Source organism: Phoenix dactylifera, chromosome 1 (genome assembly GCF_051530095.1).
Source record: "Phoenix dactylifera cultivar Ajwa chromosome 1, Ajwa_hap1_PhDact_Kaust_v1.1, whole genome shotgun sequence".
Classification (NCBI taxonomy): domain Eukaryota; kingdom Viridiplantae; phylum Streptophyta; class Magnoliopsida; order Arecales; family Arecaceae; genus Phoenix; species Phoenix dactylifera.
In genome coordinates this window covers 43,523,537-43,547,721 of record NC_143190.1, presented here as the reverse complement: position 1 = coordinate 43,547,721, position 24,185 = coordinate 43,523,537, and the positions used below count along the sequence as shown (strand labels likewise).

At 37.7% G+C, this 24,185-nt stretch overlaps 1 protein-coding gene across 1 annotated transcript; it reads right to left on the bottom strand.

Annotated features, from left to right (window-relative positions):
- Positions 1-254: 254 nt before the first annotated feature.
- Positions 255-19,763, bottom strand: LOC103713938 (uncharacterized). The gene is made up of 10 exons (XM_008800994.6): positions 19,347-19,763; positions 14,737-14,806; positions 11,742-11,866; positions 7,911-8,019; positions 7,770-7,833; positions 7,630-7,685; positions 6,106-6,213; positions 1,360-1,509; positions 1,107-1,277; positions 255-892 (listed from the first exon to the last, which is right to left on the bottom strand). The coding sequence occupies exons 1-10, from the start codon at positions 19,571-19,573 to the stop codon at positions 659-661; spliced, it is 1,314 nt and encodes a 437-aa protein (XP_008799216.4). The 5' UTR covers positions 19,574-19,763; the 3' UTR covers positions 255-658.
- Between the last annotated feature and the right edge of the window lie 4,422 nt (positions 19,764-24,185).

The following is a 24,185-nucleotide window of genomic DNA, read 5'->3' as shown; positions in this document are numbered from 1 at the left end:
TATTGTTGTTAACTAATTACACTTTCCTATGAAAACCAAGTAACATATCACGCACACCGCCTAAAGCCATTTTGGCCGTTTGTTGAAATTTTAGTCCGGAGGCATGAATATTTAGTTGAAATAACACATTCGATATAAACTTGTGCATGAAAACAAGAACTGGATTTGACTGGGAGCAACCAGATGACAACATAGTTAATTACATGCAGTGAAACAAGCCTACAGTGAAGTACATGGAATAACAATTATAGGCGTGGAGAAGATTCTCTTTTGGTGTAGACAATTATTACCGTCACATAATTTGCTGGAACAAGCCTTGATGGTGATGACCAGTTATGGTTATGGTTACATTGGATTCTGTAAAGATGCCACAGAAGGCTTTCGGTAATATGTACAGATTACATCTTACACACATGAAGTGTACATATATTATATGTACAAGCGTTGATGGTGATGACCAGTTATGGTCATGGTTACATTGGATTCTGTAAACATGCCACAGAAGGCTTTCGGTAATATGTACAGATTACATCTTACACACAGGAAGTGTACATATATTATATGTACAACAGCTACCGGTGTCATTTAAATCTGTGTTATTTATCTTTGATGCCGTCATCGCCCCCATCAATTTCATCTCCTGTATCTCCAAATATGCTCATGGTCGAAGAAGCTTTGGGCCAGAGTTTGAAGCCATCCATGATGCGATTACGTCAACAAGCATATTAACATCCTTTGAGAGCTGTGCTCGTGGGATCACCGGGTCCACACCCAATGAGTTGCCCACTTCTTTTGCCGCAGCTTCCCATGGTGTTCCAGCACTTAGATTTACCAGAAGCTCACCTCCTCGATTTACAGCATCTGCCATAGCAGGTGGAACATCAGGAAAGACCTGCAAAATGTCAGCCATATTCACAGCAAGATAAGCCCGCGTGGATACACTAACAAAGTCATATGTATGTGACACTTTGTATGAAAAATCATTAGGATTTCGGATTACATGAATCTCCTGGTAATTATGAAACAAACAATTTTTCTCAGTATTTTTTCCAAAACTAGACATCGAAGATCTGAATTTAGCAAACTCGACATGGAATGGAATGCACCTGTTGCAAAGGAAGTCCATGATCTCCAGGAATGGACCTAATCGACATATCCAGTAGTGAGCTTATGACAGATTCTGAGCTTAGGACTCGCGCCAATGTTGAAGTTTCATCAATTTTATCATCCTTGAACTTTATCAAAAGGTTCCGCGAAATACCATAATAAGACTTTATCTGCAGAAGATGTGGCAGGTATGCACTTTGGACATCCTGATTTTAGCACAAGACGAATGCACTGGGGGAGGATGCTACATACCAGTCGGCGAGTTTCCTCTGGTTTTGGAGTAAAATCTTCTCTCCCCTTAACTAAATCCATATACAATGGAGGCAGTTGCTCAACTAAAGGAATAACTTGCCTCATGAATGGAGGACTAAGATTCTCTAGTTGCTTCTTAGCCATTTCTGCCTATTCATTCATTAAGAATTGAACTATCCATCATCTTAAAAGTGTAAACAAGCGAAAAACAGTGTAATGAAATAAAGAAATTAATCTTTTTCTTTTTGAGATAAACAACCAATGCTTCATAGTTGATAAATTCCAAATTGCAGCTTTCTACTTTTGTTACTATGACAAGCATCACTAATACACTAAACCCGTACATAATGAGGAAATTTATGAAAGAAGACAACCTGCCAAAAGCAAAGGATATCATTCAAAATATACAGCCATAACACAAAGAAAAAGCTGTCCAGCAATATCATATTTTAAACTGACACCCCATTCTCTTAGTCTGTCCTCTAATCCCAGTGGGTTCTCTGGAAAGAAAGGAAGGAACAGATAAATTCACATTATAAATGGAGAAGAAATAATCTTAACTTGAATGAGGATGTTACTTATTCACTATGATGCAGCAGATTGAGGAACAGAATGTTGGACTGTTGTCACATTATGCACTCTAGATGGACAAATAAAAAATCTTCTATTAACTACAATCTTGGAAGCTCTCCTGAGAATCTTCAAGGCGCTGACCAAAACAAAAGTCTCAAATCTTATGGTCCACTATGGGAAACTTAAGAGCAGTTTTGAACCTCACTCAAAACTCTTTTCTTCCTTGTCACGGCTCAAAATTACATTTTACTTACACTCAGTTTTTATATGTTTTCATCATGAAGAGCTTGCTCTATGTGGTGACCAAGTGACCTAATTCTATCCATATGTGTCAGCTTAGATCTGATCACTAGAGCAAAACATATGTTTCCTTGTAATGAAATCATTTTTTTGAAGTTGCAGATACAAACATTAAAGATCGTAAAGCATAGGGCTATCAACAGGTTAGGTACAGACTAGATTTACATAAGATCTATATCCAGATTTAATAAACATTGTGGTTTCCAAATAAATAGGTGATTGTTGGATTTACTTCCACATATTACTTCGCACACAGTAAAACATGAGCATCCCTGAAAAAAAGGAGAAGAGGCACTCCCTAAAAAAGGGAAAAATATCTTGAGATCAACATTTATAATCCTTCTTTTCTTATTAAGGAACTGCAAAAGCACCATTTCATGACATTGCTCTATCTTGCCTAGATTAGCATTGGCTAGGAATGTCACTGATTTCTAGTTGTTTGTCACAACCTAAGACTTCATCCAAAAAAGTTAGCCGGAAGATATTATTTGAGTTCCTTGATTCTGTATAAGTACCCAAGATCTATCCAGCGAATAACCGATGAGAGACTAAACACACGCCCGCACAGGTCTTCACATACTCCCCTCGTTTAAGCTCTGGTGTCCTTGCCAGGCTATCCAAATTTATTCAAATCCAATCACAAACACCACAATCATTTCATGGTCAGCTCATATATACCCGTGCCGTAATGTCCCCTAGTCCACATAGGTCATGGACCGGGTTCACTCTAATACCATTTGTAACAATCCAAGATCTCATCTAAAAAGGCCAACCGAAAGGTACATTTTAGATTTTTCGGTACTGTATAAGTACCCAAGATATTCTCGGTGAATAACCAATGTGGGACTAAATATATGCCCGCACGTGTCCTCACATTATTGATGTCAGGTTGACAGTCAGAGCATTTTTGACTTTCAGTCTTTCTTTGTAGTTGACCCATATTTGATGGCAAGAGCCTTGGTTGATGATGATAGCAAGAGCCTTGGTTGATGATGATAGCAAGAGCCTTGGTTGATCAGGCAGGAATGCCGGTCTATTTGAGAGGTCGCCTCCGAGGATGGTGGTAGACCGGGTGACATTGCTTGCGAGGGAGGTCATTGGGGCTGCCGCTGTAGTTACTTCTGGGATGGCTAAGGACATCTGGAGTACTCATCACGCTGTTTCAGCGCCCCGTTTTGCCCTTATTTCTTGGGTACCCCCACCCCTTGGCTATCTCAAAGTGAACTTCGACGGCAACAGATCTGTGGATGGTATGACTGGAGGGGTCGGATTTGTGGTCAGGGACCATCTCAGTAGGATGATAGTAGCAGGAGGGCAGCGCACGCCAGGACTTATAGTGGCTGGGGCAGAGTTGCGGGCAGCCTGGGAGGGTATATCCTATGCGAGGCAGATACTTAGTGCCGAGCGAGTGTACCTCGAGGGTGATTCATCTGTGGTGATCGACTGGATTCGGGGGGTGGATCGGTTCGGGGATGGTCATCCCCTCATCCGGGAGTCTCGTAGGACGACTCAGATGATGGCTGACTTTTAGGCAGTACATGTGTTCAGCGAGGCGAACTGGGCAGCAGACAGGGTCGCCTCCTTTGTCGCCCGGCATTCTGGAGATTTTCTTTGGACGTCTGTATCAGACGTTCTTCCATATTTGTACTTTTTACTTTTCTGTGATTTGAATGGTTGTACTCACGTTCGATCTATATGAGATGAGTAGCCGCTTTTACCAAAAAAAAAAAAGAAAAAAAGAGCTTTGGTTGATGATGATGACAACGACGATGATTGCCATCATTACCACCATCACCCAAGTCGCTTCCACCAAAAGGTGGTTGCCAATGGAGTCCGCGTGCCTCATATCAACTCTTCAGCCTTCAGAAATTGATGGTAGATTCCTGACTAGGATGAATTTAGGCAATAAGAGGGGCTAGTTGGGAGCTGAGTAACGGCAAATGGTGGGCAGGAAGACCACCTTATTTGTTGCAGTTTATGTTCATGCAACAAAGAGCAACTCTCTAGAATTCTGAGAGATAAATCATACGGAATATCACAATCCACATAAGCCTATTATTTAGAATAGGCAGCAGGCAGATGCAAAAACTTTGCATTCAAATACAGCAACAGCCCAATAACATGCCACCAAAATAGTACAAGGCACAATAAGACCCATAAAAAGGTTAATATACACATGGTCTAACAATTTCTCTTGAACTCGTAGTGGACCACACATTAAGAGCAATTAGAAGGAAAATTTCCACATATGAAATTCTGGGAAGAATTTAGTTGGATGATACACAATTAGACAGAGCATGTCAAGGTACTAACAATGAGTTAATAAATCTTGATGTGCTCGATATACTCATGAAATATTTGAATTGCATTTTTGATGTCATATAGGAGAAGCATATGCATGGTTCACAGTACCAAATTCGGAACTTATACCCATGTTGGTACAGTGTTAGTATGGGTCAGTTCATGGTACTAATACTCAGTACTCTCCTTATATTGAGTATAGGTTTACTACTAGTACGGTATAGTACGCTCGGTACAAGATAGTATGGTCTAGAACTGCAAATCATGGGTATATGTATATCAATGATAAACCAATAGCAGCAAATAGACTAAAAAACTAAGCTACTTTGGCAGTATTCTTATCTATAACACCCTATCTAGCTTCAGCCCTAGAGCAAGAAACTACATGCTTCTTGGCCTCATAGGAAGTATAAGAATCCCTGGAGCAAAAGGGAAACAAAAAACTTTGTAGCTGATATTGGAGCAGCAACCAGTAATATCGCCAGCCAAATCAACACTGGAAAAGCTCAAAGCTCAAGCAAGGAAGAGGAAATGGAGTGTGCCCCAAGTGAAGTTGCCAGGTGACAGCAGCCAAGGAATAACATCATAATGATGGATTTGGGGAGGATGGCAAGAGTAGAGGTGCTCATAAGAAGACATCCAATTTTTTTGGAGGATGTCTGGTTAATGATGCATACTACAAGCAAGGCATTTCAAGAATGTGACGGTTTTTCACGCTTAACAAAGCCATTTAGTTGGCAAGAATGAGAACAAGAAATGTGAGATGCAATTCCCTTGGAAAGTAAAGAACAAAAATCCGCTAATGAGTACAATCAATAGTAAGCTGTTGCAGCAAAATGCTGAATAAATTTACACTTGCGATGGCTTGTGTAAAGCAACTTAAATCATCAACAATGACAGTTGCCAACTTACTATGACCTAGATCTAAAGGTGCAAATGAAAATAAGATACTGGCATCATGCAGAACAGAAGTTGCTTAATGATATTCCCCAGCTTATAGTGCTGTGGGTTAAAAGAACTCAAATGATAGCAGTAGTACAGAAAGTGTTAGAAATATTAAAAATATCAATGCACAATAATATTAAATTATCTAGAATATCATGCAGAAGTTAACAAATATGTGGAAAAAAAGGAAAATGGCTGGCCTGAGCTCAAGGTGCATATTTGCAGCTTGCATACTCTTTTCCAGCTCAAGGAGAAATTAAATATTTCATTTCTGAGTTATAGCAATGCAATTATGTCATAAGGAAGACAAAGAATGAAAACACCAACAGCAATTATTTTAGCCATGCAATAATACAATTGTCCAACAAAGTAAGGTTGGCAACCTTTAGGTCCACACTTGCCTGCTTTCTTGCAGAAATTCTGCTCAAAGAAATTGATATGCAATTATGCAGTGTAGCCAAGAGTGTCCAGTTAGTAGAAGAAAACAGGAATCCACAATTATAATATTATGCATGACAAAGATAGACCATAAAATCAGGATTAACTCTAGGCAAGATGTAGCAGCAACCAAAGCACAGAAAGTGATTAATCATCTCTAGTATCTAAAAAGAAGACATGAGTTCTCACCCCGAGGCGAATTGTTGGGGATGATGTGAGCTGGGATAGAAATGGACCAAAACTTTGAGCCATTGGGACAATAACAGGAGAAAATAATGGGATAGTTAGGCTTGCTTCCTGCAGACGAGCAATAATCTCATTGTTGAAACTTGATACAACCTTTTCTATTTGGCAACACAAATATAAAAATATGAAGTTCCAGCATGAGAAAATATACATTCATTCATGTATGGTTATTGTGAACTCATTCAGTTAATCCAAACAACAGAAATTTGCATATATTGATGAAACTTAAAATGGAACCAAGGAAAATTAACAGGATGCCTCTTTTTGCAGAACTTAATTGGAAGCAATGACTCCTTTTTTCCCACAGAAAGGTTTGTTGAGCAAATGCTGAGCCTTTATGCCAGTCAACTTCATAACAATTAAGATAATTTGAGCACTTTTCAAACCTTTAAGCTGGCTATGTAACAATTAACATCTTCCTAAAAGCAAATGCCCATCAAATAAATTTTCCCCTTCAATTAAAACATTATTATATACCATGAAATTTAAAAACAAAATCGACAAATTTAAGATACAGAAAATAAAGGTTCTCTGACACTACAATATTTCCATGTTTTAAGTCAGTCCATTCAATGTCACAAAAGCACTAAGATGGGAAGATGTTAAATGAAAGGTTCCCAATCTGATTCTTTTGACTGCTTTTATCCAGAAAACTTACATTTTGTATCAATACGTAAAACTAAAGCCTTCATTCTTATCAATGCATTTGTTAAGAAAATCCGATGCTAAAATCCTGCTAACTGAAGTAGAAACTAAGTTGGATAGTTAATTCATTAACCAGGTGTTGCCAAAATAAATGAATCAAATGACCATATAGCAAAGTATATGTTTAGAACTTCAATCTTAAAATAAACCTGTTTTTTTCAGAGTCTAGTCTTTCCCTACATTCTCTGTGTTCTAAAGAGTACCAACAGTCATAACATTGTTGGAGCACTCAGACATCATTTATAATCGTGCAAACAAGATCTTCATCATGCCCTTAAAACTCAAAATCTGTAACATTCTTTCTAAATTCTTGTTTTCTTAATTAGCTTACCCCAAGTCATGCATCTTTTCCAAATTGGAAGTTTCTAAAGATTTCTCTTTGAGGTTCATCTTCCACTTAAATCTGTCAGTCGGTCATAACAATATGGGCTGAGAGAACAAAGAAAGCAAATCTTGACCTATACTTCGGCAAACCAATCAAACTGCTCAGGTTTGAGAAGAAGATCAAACAACCATGACTAAGAATAGAGGAAATCTATAAGCGAGCGAGGGAAAATAATTTAACAAAAACACTATTGAGAAGTAGAGAAGAAAAAAAAAACTACCTTCAGGTTGCTAGAAATTTTTGTTTGTTAAAGAACCAGATATTAACCTCGAAATGGAAAAGAGTACTGGATGCAAATAGAATTGGCTAAGATGTTATTCAGAAGTTACAGTTACATCTATATGGAATTATAGATTGCCATGAGTGAGAGCCATTACCTGATTGTTGAAAGCCATTAATACATTCCCACTTCTTTGTATAGCATATCTTGATCCTGGTTTATTATTCAACAATTTAGTTGCAATAAATTGACACCAGAACCAAAGGAGTCAAAGCATTCACAGAGAAGGACTGGTACCAATTAGAAGGTGGATAACAGATCCCAGAGAATGACCAATACCAAATGTTGGAAGGTCATTTACCTGGAAGTCATAGCAACAAAGCTTGAATTTTTGAAAAAGATCATCAAAACAATGCAAGTGTTAAATGATGGACTCACGGTGTCTTGTAAAAACCGAAGGCACCTATCAAATTTGAATTGCACTTCATCTGCTATGAAGAAGTAATCAAAACCACTAGCAAAAGGTGTGGCAACTACCAAAGCACCCCTGAATCATAAAAGTGAATATAATCAAATAACTTCAAAAAGTTACTATAAAAAGGAATAAACTATATGGTCAAATTAACAGATTATATTTAACTATTATTGACAAAAAGGAACACTAAGTGATAGTAGATATGAATGGTTTAACTATAAAACAAACAAACGACCATCTGAAAAAGGCTTAAGATCTCCAAGAAAATGTTTAATATCAAAGACTAAGTGTAATCAGAACAAATGATGCTTGTTAGTGAGCTGCCACGTCAAGCTTATCTAGTGAACTGACACCTTATTTTTAATCATTGAACAGCTACCTCAAGATTGTTATGAGACTGGCACCTCATGCTTGTTTCGACTTCCACCACAACTGGAGTTCCAATTCTAATCAGAGCATAATGCAACACCCAATGCAAGGCATCCATCATTATTTAACCACCAGATGTATGACTTAGCAATACCGCTTTAATTTCAAAGAATTTGAGGCGAATTCCTGCTCAGCGCAAGCAAATGATGGAGATCTAAGATCACGTCATAATGAATAAGAACGCTACAAAATTATGGGTTACTCTTTTATGTACTTTTTTTGTTTAAACTTATCTATAAGGGACCTTAATTAGTACATGGCTGATATTAAATGATCTTGAAGCCATATTAAATTTTTAGATGAGGCGATGTTGTGGGACAACTTAATAATAAAGCAACATCAGATATTAATAATTTCGTGTAAAATAGATACTGCAGCAATTACTGTTTACAGCATTGCTTGTACTACAATAACCATGAACAGTAACCAGTACATTATGAAGGATATTTTAGGGACTCTACAAGTGTAGTGGGTTTCTTTTTCTTTAAATAGGTGAGTTGAGTTATGTAATCAGCCATACAATCAGAATCTTTATGCAGAATATGAATAAAGTTATTGCTTTTCTTTTCTACCATGGTGTGAGCGTGAGGCTTGGAACTGTAGGTGTGATCTTGTATTCTTTTCTTAAGTTCTGTATTCTGATCTTGTATTTATCTATTCTCTCACAGCTGATTCAGTCCCTTTTTCCTGTTCTTGTTTTTCTCTCTTTGCGATCTTATCTTTTCAGTTTCACTTTGCTGTCTTGGGGGCAAAACTAGTTCTTTTTCCTCTGTTGTACTGATTCTGGTTATCAACAAATCTCTTCTTTGCAGCAATCTGCCATCATTAGGGCCAACAAACAGGCCATTCAGATCAGATCACAGATTAGATTCAATCAATTCTAAAACAAGGTTTCATGACCCTAAGAAAACTACCAGCCAACTTTATTTTGGTATTTAGGCCCAAGGTTCGCCGTCTCGGTACCGAACCCCGTAGCAGTGCTACATTAGACAGTATCGGTATGGTACGGTATAAGATTTTTTGTATAGTATAAGATTTTTTTGGCGTACCGAGTATCAATACGCCATTTGTACCATATACCGATATCGAACTGGTACGGTACGGTACACTCCATACTTTTCGGTTCGGGCTGGTATGGCCTACTATCATTCTGTCCTTCTTCAGTCAAAAGTTTAATCTGCGAGAATGACTATAATTGCAGATCTGAAACACATTGGTTATTTTTCTGATCTGTAGCCGATCATGACCATCCTCATTCTCCATCAATCTTAGTTCCTCCATCTTATTTTAAAAAGCCTTATCTGTTTTCAGTCTAAGCCATTCTACATCATAATGACATTGAAACTTATATGTTAGAAATACATTTTAAAGGGATACATAAAATAACAGTTGGAGAATGAATCAATATTGAGAATTACAATAAGATCCTAAATTATAGAGTCCAATATGAACAGATATTTGAAATCTGAACTCTTCCAAGATGGCCCATAAATTGCCACATCAAATATGACAAAAATATTGATTTTATAATGATTTTCCCAACTAAGAAACCTTCACATGATGGTGGAGTAATGGAAGAGGTACTAGGCATATAATAATTGAAACTTGCAAATTAGGAGATACTGAATAGCCAGGGAAATTGTACTACTAAAAAGAGAAACAGATGAATGATAATTGTGATGAAGGTTGCAAAAAATATCAGGTGCATTATTAGGTGAACCAAAATAAAGACCTCCTATTGTTGTCGTTCCTCCCTTAACATTTGTTGACTCACAAATCCCACTCGCCTACTTTGACAAAATATTAAAAACATGCTCTTGATTCGTATCATTTACCAGAACCATCACTTGTTTTTACTTTTGAACACTATCATGTTCTCTTCTACTTTGTTATTTCTCCAATTACTGAATATAAGCCATGAAGTAGGAAAAATTCATCCTAAAGTAGAAGATATTTTAATCCTATAAATTTATGTCCAATTTCTAACTAAAACAATAAAAACATGATATGATGTTAAGGCTGTGAATATTAAATGTAATGACAAGAAGTGGTTAAACACATAATATGAAACCAGTCCAGCGACATTTTAATGACAAACATCGTGTTTTAGATTATCATACCGATGTCCATAATGTGTACCACTGAGGTGGGAATTACTTTTACATGTTCATCAGAATTTTATTGTTTAGTTGTATTTTTTAAAAATAGCAACAAAATTAAGTATGAGTAAAGAATGGAAGGAACTGTCAAGAGGAGAACATTGACAAAAATTACGAAAATAAAATACTTTTCTTCTGCTAACAACTGTTAGCTCAGTTGGTTGTCACCTCTCCTATAAAGGCTAGCCCTTTGAGGAGGTCCAGGGTTCAAATTTTGAGTATTGCTCCAAAAGGCAAAAAGCTTTATAGTAGGTAAAAGTTCCTAGTTTCCAGTCACCAAATGAAAGCTTGACTTGCTCCTCTAGTTATAACATACAAGTGAGGCATTCACAAATATGTATCCAACAAACTAGGTTCATTTAGGAATTGATAATCCGAGATCTGAGGAAAGGTAAAACTCCAAGTAAGGAATGGTCGAGCTAATTTCTAAAATATTGAACTAGAGAATTTAGGAGTAATATGGTCAGCTTGAGTTTTTAGACTTATGTAATAAAATTATTGGGTATCAATTTAGAGTCAGGTTGGCAACACTTTGTTTTATGGTTTATGAATTGATCCAGTTGAGCTGCAATCTTATCCAGAAGTCTATAAGGATAACAACCAGAAAGTAATCTGCTCTAATATTATGGCATGATAATCTTTGCATGTCCTTGCATGGTCAAGCATGGACATGAATAACATATGTTGCATAATCACATGCATTGCACTTGCTGAGATTCATTATAATGGAACAGGAAAAATCTCGCCAACAACATTCTTAAATGAAAGACCATATCAACCAAGTCTCAGTTAGAACATGGTATGTGGTACCATACCGAATGGTATGGTATGGTACCAAGCGTAGGGTTCCATACCGGTTCGGTATCGGTGGCGTATCGACCTTCGATACGCTAAAAAATTCCGTACCGTACCATACCGACACTATGTTAGTGTGGCATCGGTACGAGATCCGGTACCGGTACGGCAAACCTTGGTTAAAAAGCATGAAAATTATCTTATTTTTCCTTATTATATATTCAGACTTCAGAGGCAAACCCATTTTATCACCAAAATGACTTGAGCAATCTAAGCATAAGCATCCACTGAAATTTTATGCGCATAAAAGACTGAACCATTACCATAAAAATTGTCAGTAATACAATCTATTAACAGATGAAAAAAAATCTATAACCAACCTAAATGGAAATTAATTAAATCACCACTTACTTATCAGAGAGACGCTCTAGGAAATAGCGATAAGTTAGCTGAGGTGCAGCTCCAACAAAAATTCCACCAACAAAATGGACAACTGATGTTGGCTTTGCATTTTTTGGTTTCAAAATCCAACAACCCTAATAACAAACAAAATCCAAAAAGAATTATACAACATACAGCAAAAAAACATGTCTATTTTTCTGTAATGAAGGACAAACTTTTAAGGTTGATGTTTGGAGATCTGACGTTAAGCACTAATGAGAAATCTGAAAGTGAACATGTCTCTTGAAGCATAAGGCTTTATATTGGCTGTTTCTTCATTTTTTTTCCTTATGCATGCACATAGGCACATGCACATATGAACACAATCAAGTTTAAGTATTTAATACTTCTTGCCATGGTCTGCCGTATCGGTCCGGCCTCGGACCGGTACCGGATCAGTGTGAAATCCGGTACTTGTAGCTTATCGTTGGAGAACCGGTACGGAGCCGGTATGAGGCCAGTACGGACCAATACCGTACCGGTCCGGGCCGCCACTGGTATGCCGACCGGTACCGGTACGGCGGACCTTGCTTCTTGCTGAACAATACATGGTATTTTGCTTGTTACTTAGGAGTTACAAAATGCATAAGTTACTTTTGTGAACAAGAATAAAATAATAGGGATGACTTATTATCAAATCTTTCCATTGGTAGTTATTCTTCTATTCATATTATGAAATCACATTAAAATGCAAATCTCTAGAAATGAAATCAATAAACAGTAACATTTGGGCTATTTTGTCAATGTATATGAGGATGCATTGAAGATGTGGGTGTCACCAAGTGGCCCAAGTGACAAACACAGCATAGTTCCAAAATATTCACATTGAAGCAAGGTTAGATACACCCATACACCTTTTGAATTAAGTGTACTAAGTATAATGACCAGCCAGAAAGATTAATTCAAATTGCAATATTAACATCACATTAGTGGAAAACTGTCAAACTAAGTACAAATTTTCCATAATCATGAAAATGATAATAGTATCAAATACTGCAAAAGGGAGAACATTGAAGATTCGGGATCAAATTTTTCATTTCGTTACCTTAGAATATCATCAGTTGCATGCAAACATCGAAGGAAATTATATAAAGCTACATTGCAGATTTTTAAACACCTACTCTATTTCAATTTTTATGTATGTAATTATTGCATGCATGTACATTCAAATACATATGCATATATGTACGTGTATACGCACATTCATGAGTACATATGTACAGAGGTATGCATGTATGTACATACACCCTTTGTTTGGATGACCTACACATGGGTTTCATGCATGGCAAACACAATTTTTGAGGTTAAATAATTGTACCTTAAGACTGCAACTAGATGTAAAGATGACTACGGCAAGAGGTTGGTTCACTTGTCCAGAAAGTAACTGCATCATGTCATGTAGTTCAGGGACATTTTGAAGAAAGCTTGGGGGGTCTAGGTGCAAACCTCAAACAGGCCGGTTCCTAAGGCCTGGTGGCCTACATGGGTGACTAAGCTGATGCAAAGGTACCTAGATGACACACCAAGGCTAATGCAAGTGCCCAGAATGCCCATTCAAGGTAGTTCAGGCATGTTATCAAGTGCTTAATGCAGGTCATGCCAAGTTTGACGGGCAACTGTTTAATGTTACATTGAAACACCCGTTCCTTCACACTGTATAAAAGAAGCTTGGAGAAAGAGAAAGACAGAGGTCACTGGCACAGGCTCCAGAAGTATCAAACTTGGCGGCAAAAACATAAGTGCAAGAAAATTAATCTTTTCTTGCTCATTTTCTTTCCTTCCACACATTTTTACTTTACTAGCTCTTCTTCTTCCTTTTCTCTTTGCTCTCTTCCTCTTTTTTACCATTGTACAGGCAGTGGCAATTGTTGGTACCATCACAAGTAACAACACTTGCTCTGACCCCTAAGTTTTGAAACAATCAACAATTAACAAACAACAAAAGATGAGAAGGAGAAAAGAAAAGCAAAGGAAGAGTAGAAGCAAAAGTGTTTGGAGTGACTTGATCACCCAATTCATAAAAGCTAACAGCCATAAGGATTTCTTAAATAAACAGATGCTCCAGATTGATCTGTCTACCTTTTTTATTGACAAAACTAATGACCCAGAAGCTGCGAATACACTAATGATGGATAGATGGACTGGATCAACCAATTTCTATTTCATAAGGATCACAATCATCTGATGACTTCTAATAGATACACTAACCAGATTGCCCAATCTCATCTACTTAATGATCATAACATGACACTCATTCTAATTCGGGGTTCTGTTCTTGTGCAGCTTCTTTTGCCGACCTTGAGGTTTATTATCCACATCATGTATCTAGGTTAAAATCTCTGGGTACAAGGTCTATCTTGTTTCTCATAGTGTAATGAGAGTTCAATAATTGTCTTGTCTGAGTTAATCAAGACAAGCAAGGCATGTTCTGGGTATGTTCAACCTTCAAATATCACCATTGTGTACCATATCATATTGTATTCTATCATATGAGGCATATAGTTTAGTAAATGATATGCCATCATAGCTTGTTCGAACAATATATAATGACCATTCAAATTGTCAAGAGTTGAGGAATAAGGAGAATATGATCTACTGATCAATAATCTATTAGGTTGTATTTTTCTGAATTCATGAAACTTGAAGAGTTACAGATGTTGTAATAGAAGAAACTGTTATTCCATATTCATAGATAGTAAAATCAGCTAGCAGCCTATTGGCAAGACCACAAGAGTGTTAAGGCAAAGATGCTTAGGCTGTTGGCGTTGCATCACCATATTTCTCTCTTACTTCTCAATCTCTTAGTAGTTCCTTTCCTATCCTAGCAAAATTTTTTTCCTTTCTTAACTAAAGTTCAACAAAAGTAAAGGAAAAAGTAACTTGACTTCTTGAAGCAAATGCGTAATATTGGCTTTTGTGAAAGCGAAAAATAAATCAGATGGTAAAAGAAAACCAAGGGCAAGACCTCAATTTCATTCCAATCTCCAGAAGCACCCCATCCATCTTGAGACTGCTTTGCTGTTTCAGTAATTATTCTGCAGTAACAAAATGATAACTTTCATCACATGATAACTTTCATCACATTCTACCATCAGGCAAGAATACTATATGGCTGAGTAAACAAGACAAGTAGTGGCCACATATCTCACAACCTACAGAACATAAAATATACATATCACATATAGTGTTACCCCATATATCTGAACCTGGCTTTATGCATCCTAATTCTTCATTGTATCCTATCCAAAGCCAAGTGAGCTAAAACAGGAAGTTCCTGAGGATTTTTCCAACTACTCACATTCAAGGTATTGCAGCTGCGTAAACTATCCCAAACAGCTTGCCTTAGCTACGTTCTTTACTAGTATATGGGCCTATATATTGCACATGGAGTTACATAATATTTGTTATTTTATCATCTAATATTTATGTGAGCAATTGTATATGAAAAATCACATAAAAGAACTAAATTTGTATGGATAAGCGTAGTGCTAATAATGAATTAAAATAATTGATCAATCATGATTCTGTATCAGTTATTCTCTTGCATAGAAGCTTAGAACATGAATTTATGCTTTTTAAGTGTTAAATATGAATAATATTACTAAATCAACAACTTGACAACATATATTATCAATACAAATATACTTCTTAAATGGTAAACAATCTTAAGCAATAAAACTGGAGGACCAACCGTTCATGCCTTAACTCTCACACATTAACCATTCTCCACATCCACAAATAATAGAAGTCAAGTGGAAGCATATGGTAGCAATAAGCATTATTTGGCGCTATGCACAACCCAATACAACTAGGCATAAATTTTTAACGTAAAAAGAGAAGAGAATTTCTTTCATATGCCATCAGTTTTTCTCTGAGTTGTTGTTATTGCATTTAATGTTATACATTAATGGGAAAAGCCAAGGGAATATATGGCCAACTTTTAGATTTTAGAGAGAAGTAGGATATGTGCTGGAGTTGGAGTTGGCGAGGGAATTAATTTTAGATTTTAGATAAATTAATGCTTTTAACAGAGTTGTCTAAGAAATATTGGATTAATTTGAGAAATTTCAGGGATCTACGGCTCTCCTTTAACACTAAATAAGGTGTAGAGGGATATATGAAATGGTTTTATATCTCTCTCCAGTCAGTTGAACATGGGTGCACACATGTGCTTGCAGTGTGTGTGTGTGAGAAAGAAGGGGGTAAGCAAAATAGGCAATTCATATGATAAATTTCTGTGATTGCAGCAATAATAGCAAATAATATTTTGAGTAGAGTCCAATAGACTAATAGGAAAAGAGCAACAAGTAGAACATTCTGGGAATATACCTGAACTCAAAACATTCTTTTTTTTTTAAATAGATGACTTATGCTCTAATGCTTCCTCTACTTTCCTCATTCTTGTTGATTTAAAGACACCTACCTCGACATGGTTATCTCCAATATGTGCTGCTCATTTTGTGTCATGTGCATGACTAGCACTCTACTTGGTTTGTCTATAAGCACATCATTACCCCAATAATATATGAGGATCAAACAAGACTCAGTGGCATATCACCGCTTCATCCACCTTTGGTTGGATTTCTTTTGAGATATTGTTATTTATCAGTGTGGCCACTAGGTTAATGGAACAAACTAGTGAAAATCTTCTCCTACATCATCTATAAGATAATAAGACCCTATCATTTTAATCAAGCAGACTAGTACAAGAAATGTAAGTATTGAATCAAGTTAGAGGAAGACTACATGAAGAAAAATAAACAGTCATGCTTCTGTTATAATCAGATAGGATAAGCACTTATAGAGGGAAGAATATAAAATACCACCATTAGCAGCTGGTATGCTGTTGATGTTACTTCCCAAGGCTTTGATAAGTTAATTAACAATTGGACATTTAACTCCGCATATGCGGTTACTGCTTTACTGTCAACTTTTCCAATATAAAATTATAATCTTTTTTGATAGCACCATGTAATATTTGATTTTAGATCAGCTGCCATGCTACTATCATATAGCTACATAAGAGATCCAACCAAAAACTTATCTTGACAAGAGATGTCTTGAGCCACATGGATACAGTGTCACTTGGTGACCTGAATTACTGCTTTAACTTGAAAAAATACCCTATTTTCTAGCCTCTTCAAATTATTAGGTCTTGTTGAACTTAAACAACTCTTAGTCAATATCCCACACATAAAATAGTCTTCTCAATCTGCACTAGGAAACTTTCAATTCATAGATGTCAATTCTTCCCTATACACAATGCAAGTTTGGAACCAGACCTGCACATTTTGGCCCAACATGTCCAACCTAACCTTCGGCAGGCCTAGGCAATTGAGACCTAGCTAACTATCTTGGCCAGAATCCATCGGCTCAACAAGAAATTGGTCCAAGCCTGGATTCTTAGAAATTTGACTTAGCCGACCTGAGTCAGCCCTCCTTCCTCAGTTAGGCTGCACCATCCCCTCCCTTCCATCCGCTTTCCTCCATGTCTCCTTATCTCTCTCCCCCTGCTACTTTGCTGCTGCCAAACCAGAAATGTTGACCCCCTCTATTTCCAGATCTCGCTCGCTAAGTCACTACCATTAGCATCGTTACCATCTTTGCACCTACCACCACTTCCCTTCCTCAGAATCTCTATTAGCAACCTTACCACCACCAGTGCCCCCGCACAATTATCTCCTCTCCCTCCCCTATGGTCAAAGCAACTAGTCTAGGTCTAGGGGTGATTGAATCACATCAAGCCAATCCTTGGCATTTTGTTGAGTCAGGCTTGGGCTACTACATTGGTCTCACCCAAGGTTGAGTATGGCCGAGCTTCAACTAGCCTATTTGAGTATGTGTTTGGCCGTGGAGCCTAGCCTGATCCGCCCAAGTTTACGCTAGAACACCTTTTAACTTGCAACATGTAGAGGGAGGAGGTGTTGTGGTTAAGCCAAATACTTTTTCCATTAATAATCAGAGCACAAATATTTGTTTAGACCATAAGTAAATCATAAAGAATAGGTCAGAAATCTAGGTTGTATTTGTAGGACTTTGAACCATGGATTGAAATATTGATGTCCAGTGGCCTCACCAAATTGTACTGGTAAAGGTGTCAGTACCGGTACACACTTTGGTACCATTTGCACCAGCAGATTGTATGACATCTCAATTTTGCCATGCCGGCACTAGCAGGTGTACCATGTCCTGGTACAACACCAGCAGACATACCATGTAACCTTTTCTTTTGCATAATGAAGCACATCTATATTTGACCAACATAATGAACACATGTGAGATCAATATTTTCACATTTGTGAAAATATTTTCTTGACATAACATGCTTCCCTCCAACTCATCAAATTTATAATATATATGCTGAAAAAAAATTGAGGAGCATGTCTTCACAGTTCAAGATGCAATACAGTCATAGCAATGATAAGTCAGATTTTGCAAATCAGAAAAGGTGTGGGATGAAAAGAATGACACAAAATGTTCAAAGAACTTGGTCAAATGTAGGATCTCTTGGAAACGGAAATATTTTTCTGCAAATTTGTGTTTGGACCCTGATATAATTCCACCATTTGACTCATAGCCCCATTGCTAGGTTATGAAGGGGCAGGTTGGCTTAGTTTGATGCCCATATCTCCATCTCAAGAGCAACTACATGTTGTTGTTTGAACACAACAAACGAATATCTTGGAGTACCTCAGAAACACTTTAAGATATGGTTGTGAGGTCTTCTAGGAAATAATCAGCTAAATGTACCCTTTTTTCCTTTCTTCAAGATTGAGAGAGGTGAGCCTTGCACATTTTCATTATCAGTTTTGTTTCTTCATGGGCGTCAAGCTCTAAATGGACTTAATTTGCTTGTCAACTTGTACATCTGACCATATCAAATTTTGAATTTCAAGAACAGAAAGAAAACTACATAGGACAAGTATGGCCAACTTCTTTCTCTCTCAACCATAGATGACACTGTCAGTTGGCAAGACCGGAATGGCATGGCGAGTATCACACCAGTGCCTTACTATCATGCAGCACTTGCATGCACTATCAGGACACTGGCAAGAACCTGATGTTATCAGATATCAAAGGACCTCCACGCCAACACTAATCAAATCCTTAAACAGCAGGATACATGGACAAGAATGATCCTTGGCGGATGACTATTCCATTAGCCAATTCCTCCATCTAATCCCTTAACTCAGGCAGAATTAGATGATTCTGGATATCATTTCATGGCCACTGTAATGTTCTAAAGCTGATGTTATCAGATATCAAAGGACCTCCACACCAACACCAATCAAGTCCTTAAACAGCAGAATACATGGACAAGAATGATTCTTGGTGGCTGACTATTCATTAGCCAATTCCTCCATCTAATCCCTTAACTCAGGCAGGATTAGATGATTCTGGATATCATTCCATGGCCGCAGTAGTTTTCCGATCCCAAGAAAAGCTAATTCGATCGCTTCGCGGTCATCCTTAGGGAATCTTTTACAGATATTTCATGATGAAAAACCTCACAATCGCACTCCAAGAAATCAAATCTTGTTCGACGATTAACGGGAGAGGGGAGAGGCGGCGTACCTTTCAATCTGAGAGTAGAGCTGAATCCCAGCAGTGGAGTCGTCGTCGCCAGGAGGTCTCTGTCTGGTGGGCTCACCAGCATAGCAGGCAATCCTCCTCCTCCTCGTCGACAGGGTTGGCCGCCGGAAGAAGGCGTCGCGGCCGCCGACGAGGCGCTCCGACGGGCTCCCGCATCCGCGGCACAGACACGCTGTAAGGTGCGGGGCCAAGATCGAACTGGCGGCCATCTCCCACCGCACCCCCGGGCAGGCCGGCAGCCAGGTTCCACCCCGAATCAAACTAACGCTCTTCTCCTCGGTTCTCTGCACTTTTTTTCTTGGTTTTAATTTTGCGGCCGCTGCTATGCGCTGAGGTATTCCTGGAAACAAATAAAAGCAACCGTTTGAAAGCCCTTACCAAAAAAAGCAGCTTTTGGGCGGACTTAATCACCACCCGATTAACTTTTTGTCCTAACCTTCCACTTTCATCTTACAAAATTTTTCATTTATGAAATTTTTGATTAATTTTAATAAAAATCCTTGATTAATAATTAAAATTAATGGCTCCAATCATCTTACAATTGGGTTTGGATCTTGTAGACCCGCAAGAAAATCCAGTGATTGCAATTTTTTTGTATTATTTAATATTTAGTTTTGTATGTTAACTGCTTTTTGATCATTTCATAGTATTTTATATTTTTTTGTGGCATTGTAATTTCATGAAGGTTGATTACAAACAATTTTGATGAGTTGATGCTTTAGGATAAGAGATTTTATTTTGTTTATGATTTAATTCCTACAAGAATGTAGTTATTACGTTGTTTGTCTTTTTTTTTTTTTTGACAGAAACAAGATGTATAAGAATTAATTAGTACACAAGTTTTTTTTTTTTGATAGAAACAAGATGTATAAGAATTAATTAGTACACAAGTTTGACCATGCCAGTCAATTAAAAGGAGAAGAAAAAAAGAGTAATTTTGTGATCAAGAATGGGCTTCAAGATGGAGCATATCTTATAGCAATGTATATGGTTATATGTATATGTGTGTGTGTTGGTGAAAGAATGCTAAAAATGCTAGTAGGAGGTTTTCAATATTTATGCTGCAAAGTTCTCTCTCATAGAGTTTCCATAGAAGTTCCTCCTCGAACTGATGGTGATGTCATTTATATGTTCCAGGAAGTGAGGCAAATTAAGATGGTTTATGCCTTTATTAGTTTTTAATTCCTAAAATAGCAGCTTTTGATGTTGAAACGTCCAATAATGCTGGTGCTGAAAATGAAGAAGAAAATAATCTTCCTGCAGAGCAATTTCATTTGTAAAACAAATATGGTTAGTCATTTTATTCCTTGGTTAGCTTGTTGATATTTCTTGTTTCTTTAAATTTTTTTTTCTTAGTTTTCCTCAAAAATGATGGAATAGTCTTAAAAGAAAGCCGATTTTGTAAATTAGCCTAGGCGGAAGGACAAAACACAAAATTATATTTTGGTGTGTCTAAAGTTTTATTGCCCCTTTGCCATAAAAGGCACTTTTTATTTTACTATTTTACTGTTTGTAAGTTATTGTGCTGGTGACTATTATGTATGAGCAGTTTTTTATTTATTATAATGATGAAGCCTATATGGAATTTAGATATGTTTATGACATTATAAAGAGGAAACAAGAAGCTTATAAATCACTCAACATTTCATATTAACCTTGTCTATCAATATGTTCAGTCTGTACATCATATTAAAAACTTAGGCATCAAGAGGATAATTCAATAAGAGGAAGATAATCCTATTCTTTTTATATTCCGTTGAGTGAAACATTTCTTTTGCAGTGTATAAGAAGAATCTACCAATTATTTATCTTTCCAACTATTTGCATCAGTATTTCTCTGTGCATACCATTGCTCGGTGTACTAGCTTAATGGTACACCGAGCCAATAATATTTCGCCTATACCAAACCAATAATATTCACCATGTTGTACCTTAGGCCATATCAGCGTAAAAAGAAAAAGAAAAATAGTATTATTTGGAGAAGGGGCTCTCGGCGGTGATGGTGATTTTGAGCTTGTTGCAGGTGACGAAGATTGGTTGGTGGAAGGTGGGAGAGAGGGATGGAGTTTTTGTTGAGAGTACAAAAGAGCGGGCCAAAAGCTTTCTTCTTGTTTCTTTTTTTTCATGTTGAGGGTCAGAAGATGCTTAAGAAAAGGGAAGAGGGGGTGAGGAGAACCTCACCCGCGTAGTAACCCCCATCAAGTCCTCTCTCCGCTAGAGAGTATTCGATGCAGATAGAATATTTTTTACTCATACCCTCTTCATCCGTGGCAGAGCCCCATCAGCGTGACAGCTCTATTCTCCTGTGAGTACGTCACACCAGCACCATCTAAGTAACGGCAGACCAGATAGTGACTTCACTGGACAAACCAGGCGGAGGGCATCCGGTCCTCTGCATTTAATCGACATCCGCACGATTCGAACCTGAGCCACTTCGGTGAAATCAAAGCTCCGTTCCCACCGTGCTACCACATCGGTGGTAGGGTCTCCGCCTTTTCACTTAGGAGATTAGGATGTGAGTTCCTTTTCTCTCTACCATTCACTTGGTATAAGGGGCAACTAGGGCTCCGTTCGCTCAACATAGCAGGCGGAGCACTTGACGGTTTTTTTTTAAAACTTATGCTGATGCGGCCAAACCGTAATGTTTGAGAAATAACATTGGCTTGGTATACCGTTAAGTTAGTAAATTGGGTATAGGGTATAATTTCTCATGTATAGCATGAGGCAGGGGTGTTATATTTTGGTGGTTTAGTGACTCCAAACAAATTAAGTTTCTCTATCATTTTTCTCTTGTTCACCTATACGGCGGGTGCTTGCTCATTATCAATTTATTGTATAAAGAAAGGGAAAGAGGAAATTACAGCTTTAGGGATTCAAAATATGGGTGTCAATAGACGTTCCAACCACTGGTCAGCAAAAAAACATATATGTACACTAAAACATATAAAGACTAAAATATTATGCCAAACCATATTGGGTGTGGGGTGTAAATGAGCACAGCCAAGCCGAGTATCAAATGCTTTTGGCTTAACTTGTTTTTGAGTCGAGTCTTAGCCTGTTTTCCGATTGACCCAAGCTTAAACCAATCTTGCATGCCCCATGAACAACATGGATAGTTTGGAGTTTCTAGTTGGATGCGAATACTACTAATCTAGCAGATCCCGCTCCTAAACATAAGGGAGGGATGGGGGGAAGGGGGCCAGGCCTATCATATAAAGAGGGTTGTTTAAAGAGAATCCGGCCACCTATTTTTATTCGACGTTCCGGGGCGCCCGATTCGATCGAGGAATTCGGTGAGCTGATTTGCTTTGATCCAGGAGAAAGCCCAATCAGCCACCTTTTCGGTGTAGGTCACATAGCTCTAGGGTAGCAATCACGATTCACCACTACTCTTTATTGCTGGAACGAGGTAGGTTCAATGGTCTTTACGCTCCACAAGTGCCAAAAGTGGAGATAGGATGGATCCAGGTTTCTAATTGGATGGCAATACTACTAATCTAGCGCGGACTGTCACGGACTAATATCACCCATAGCTCTAGGGTAGCAATTGTAAGAAAATATAAAATATATAAATAAATCTATCTCATTCTATTAACTTAAGCTTTTAGGACAAGTGATGAATTCAACATGGTATCAGAACATACTCTTTAACCCCATTATTAAAAATTTCACATGTTGGGCTCATCCATAAAAAAAAAAGTCTGGCCTATATGTGAGGGAGAGCGTAAGAAAATATAAAATATATAAACAAATTTACCTCATCCTATTAGCTTAAGTTTTTAGGACAAGTAGTGATTTCAACAGCAATCACCATTCACCACTAATCCACTACTCTTTATCGCTGGAACGTAATAGGTTCGACAGTCGCTACTCTCCACAAGTGCCAAAAGAGGTGATAGGATGGATTTGGACCGGTTCTCTATAATGCACCTAAAACTCCGGACATCCTAGCTCATTAACCCCGGTTTAACCCAACATCAGTTAGCATCTTTGGATTGGATATAACCAGGTTCAAGTCACGGGTAGGTCGGCCCAACTATCAATTCATTTGAGTTGGGTTTGGATGTACAGACTAAGCATTGGATGATCCGAATGAACCTATTTAATTATCAGTTTACTTTTAGGATGATCATGACCCAAATCTGAGAGACTCAGCACCAACCAAAATTCTCCTGACCCATGATGTAGTTCGTCACCTATGAGACTCCTAGAGAGAGAGAGAGAGAGAGAGAGAGAGAGAGAGAGCCGCACGCACCATCATCTCTACTGCCTATTTAGTTATCAGGTTATGTTACCCCTTCTCTGTGACAGGCAGAAATTATTTAATTCTAAAAGGATTAATTCCAAATCAAGGAATAAATTTAAGACAGACCATATAAAACAGCCGAGGCATCAATGAACATGTCACGACAAACAACCATTTCGTTGATAAGCAATACCTGTTTACAGTTTTTTTTTTCCCAGTGATAAACTGGCAGAAAAAAATTTGGCAATGGTGTCCCAAGTGCTAATGTTGCATTGCCATTATTAAGCCATGATCCAAATCCTTCTAGAATTAATATTCAAGCATGTGAGCGACTATTGAATATAAGTCACGATAAGCAGAAAATTTCACCGTTTAATCACCATAAATCATTGCCGTGCAAAGTTATAATCTGGATGATGGAATTGCATATGCTGGCACCTTCTCTCACTCAGAGAGCGGCGTCTTGTAAACAGAATTGCCAATCTTTTGGAACAAGATAGTTTTCAATTGTCAAAAAGAGGAACTTAACAGCCGATCCTTTGACCGGACATTAACATGAAGTCCCTCGACCATTA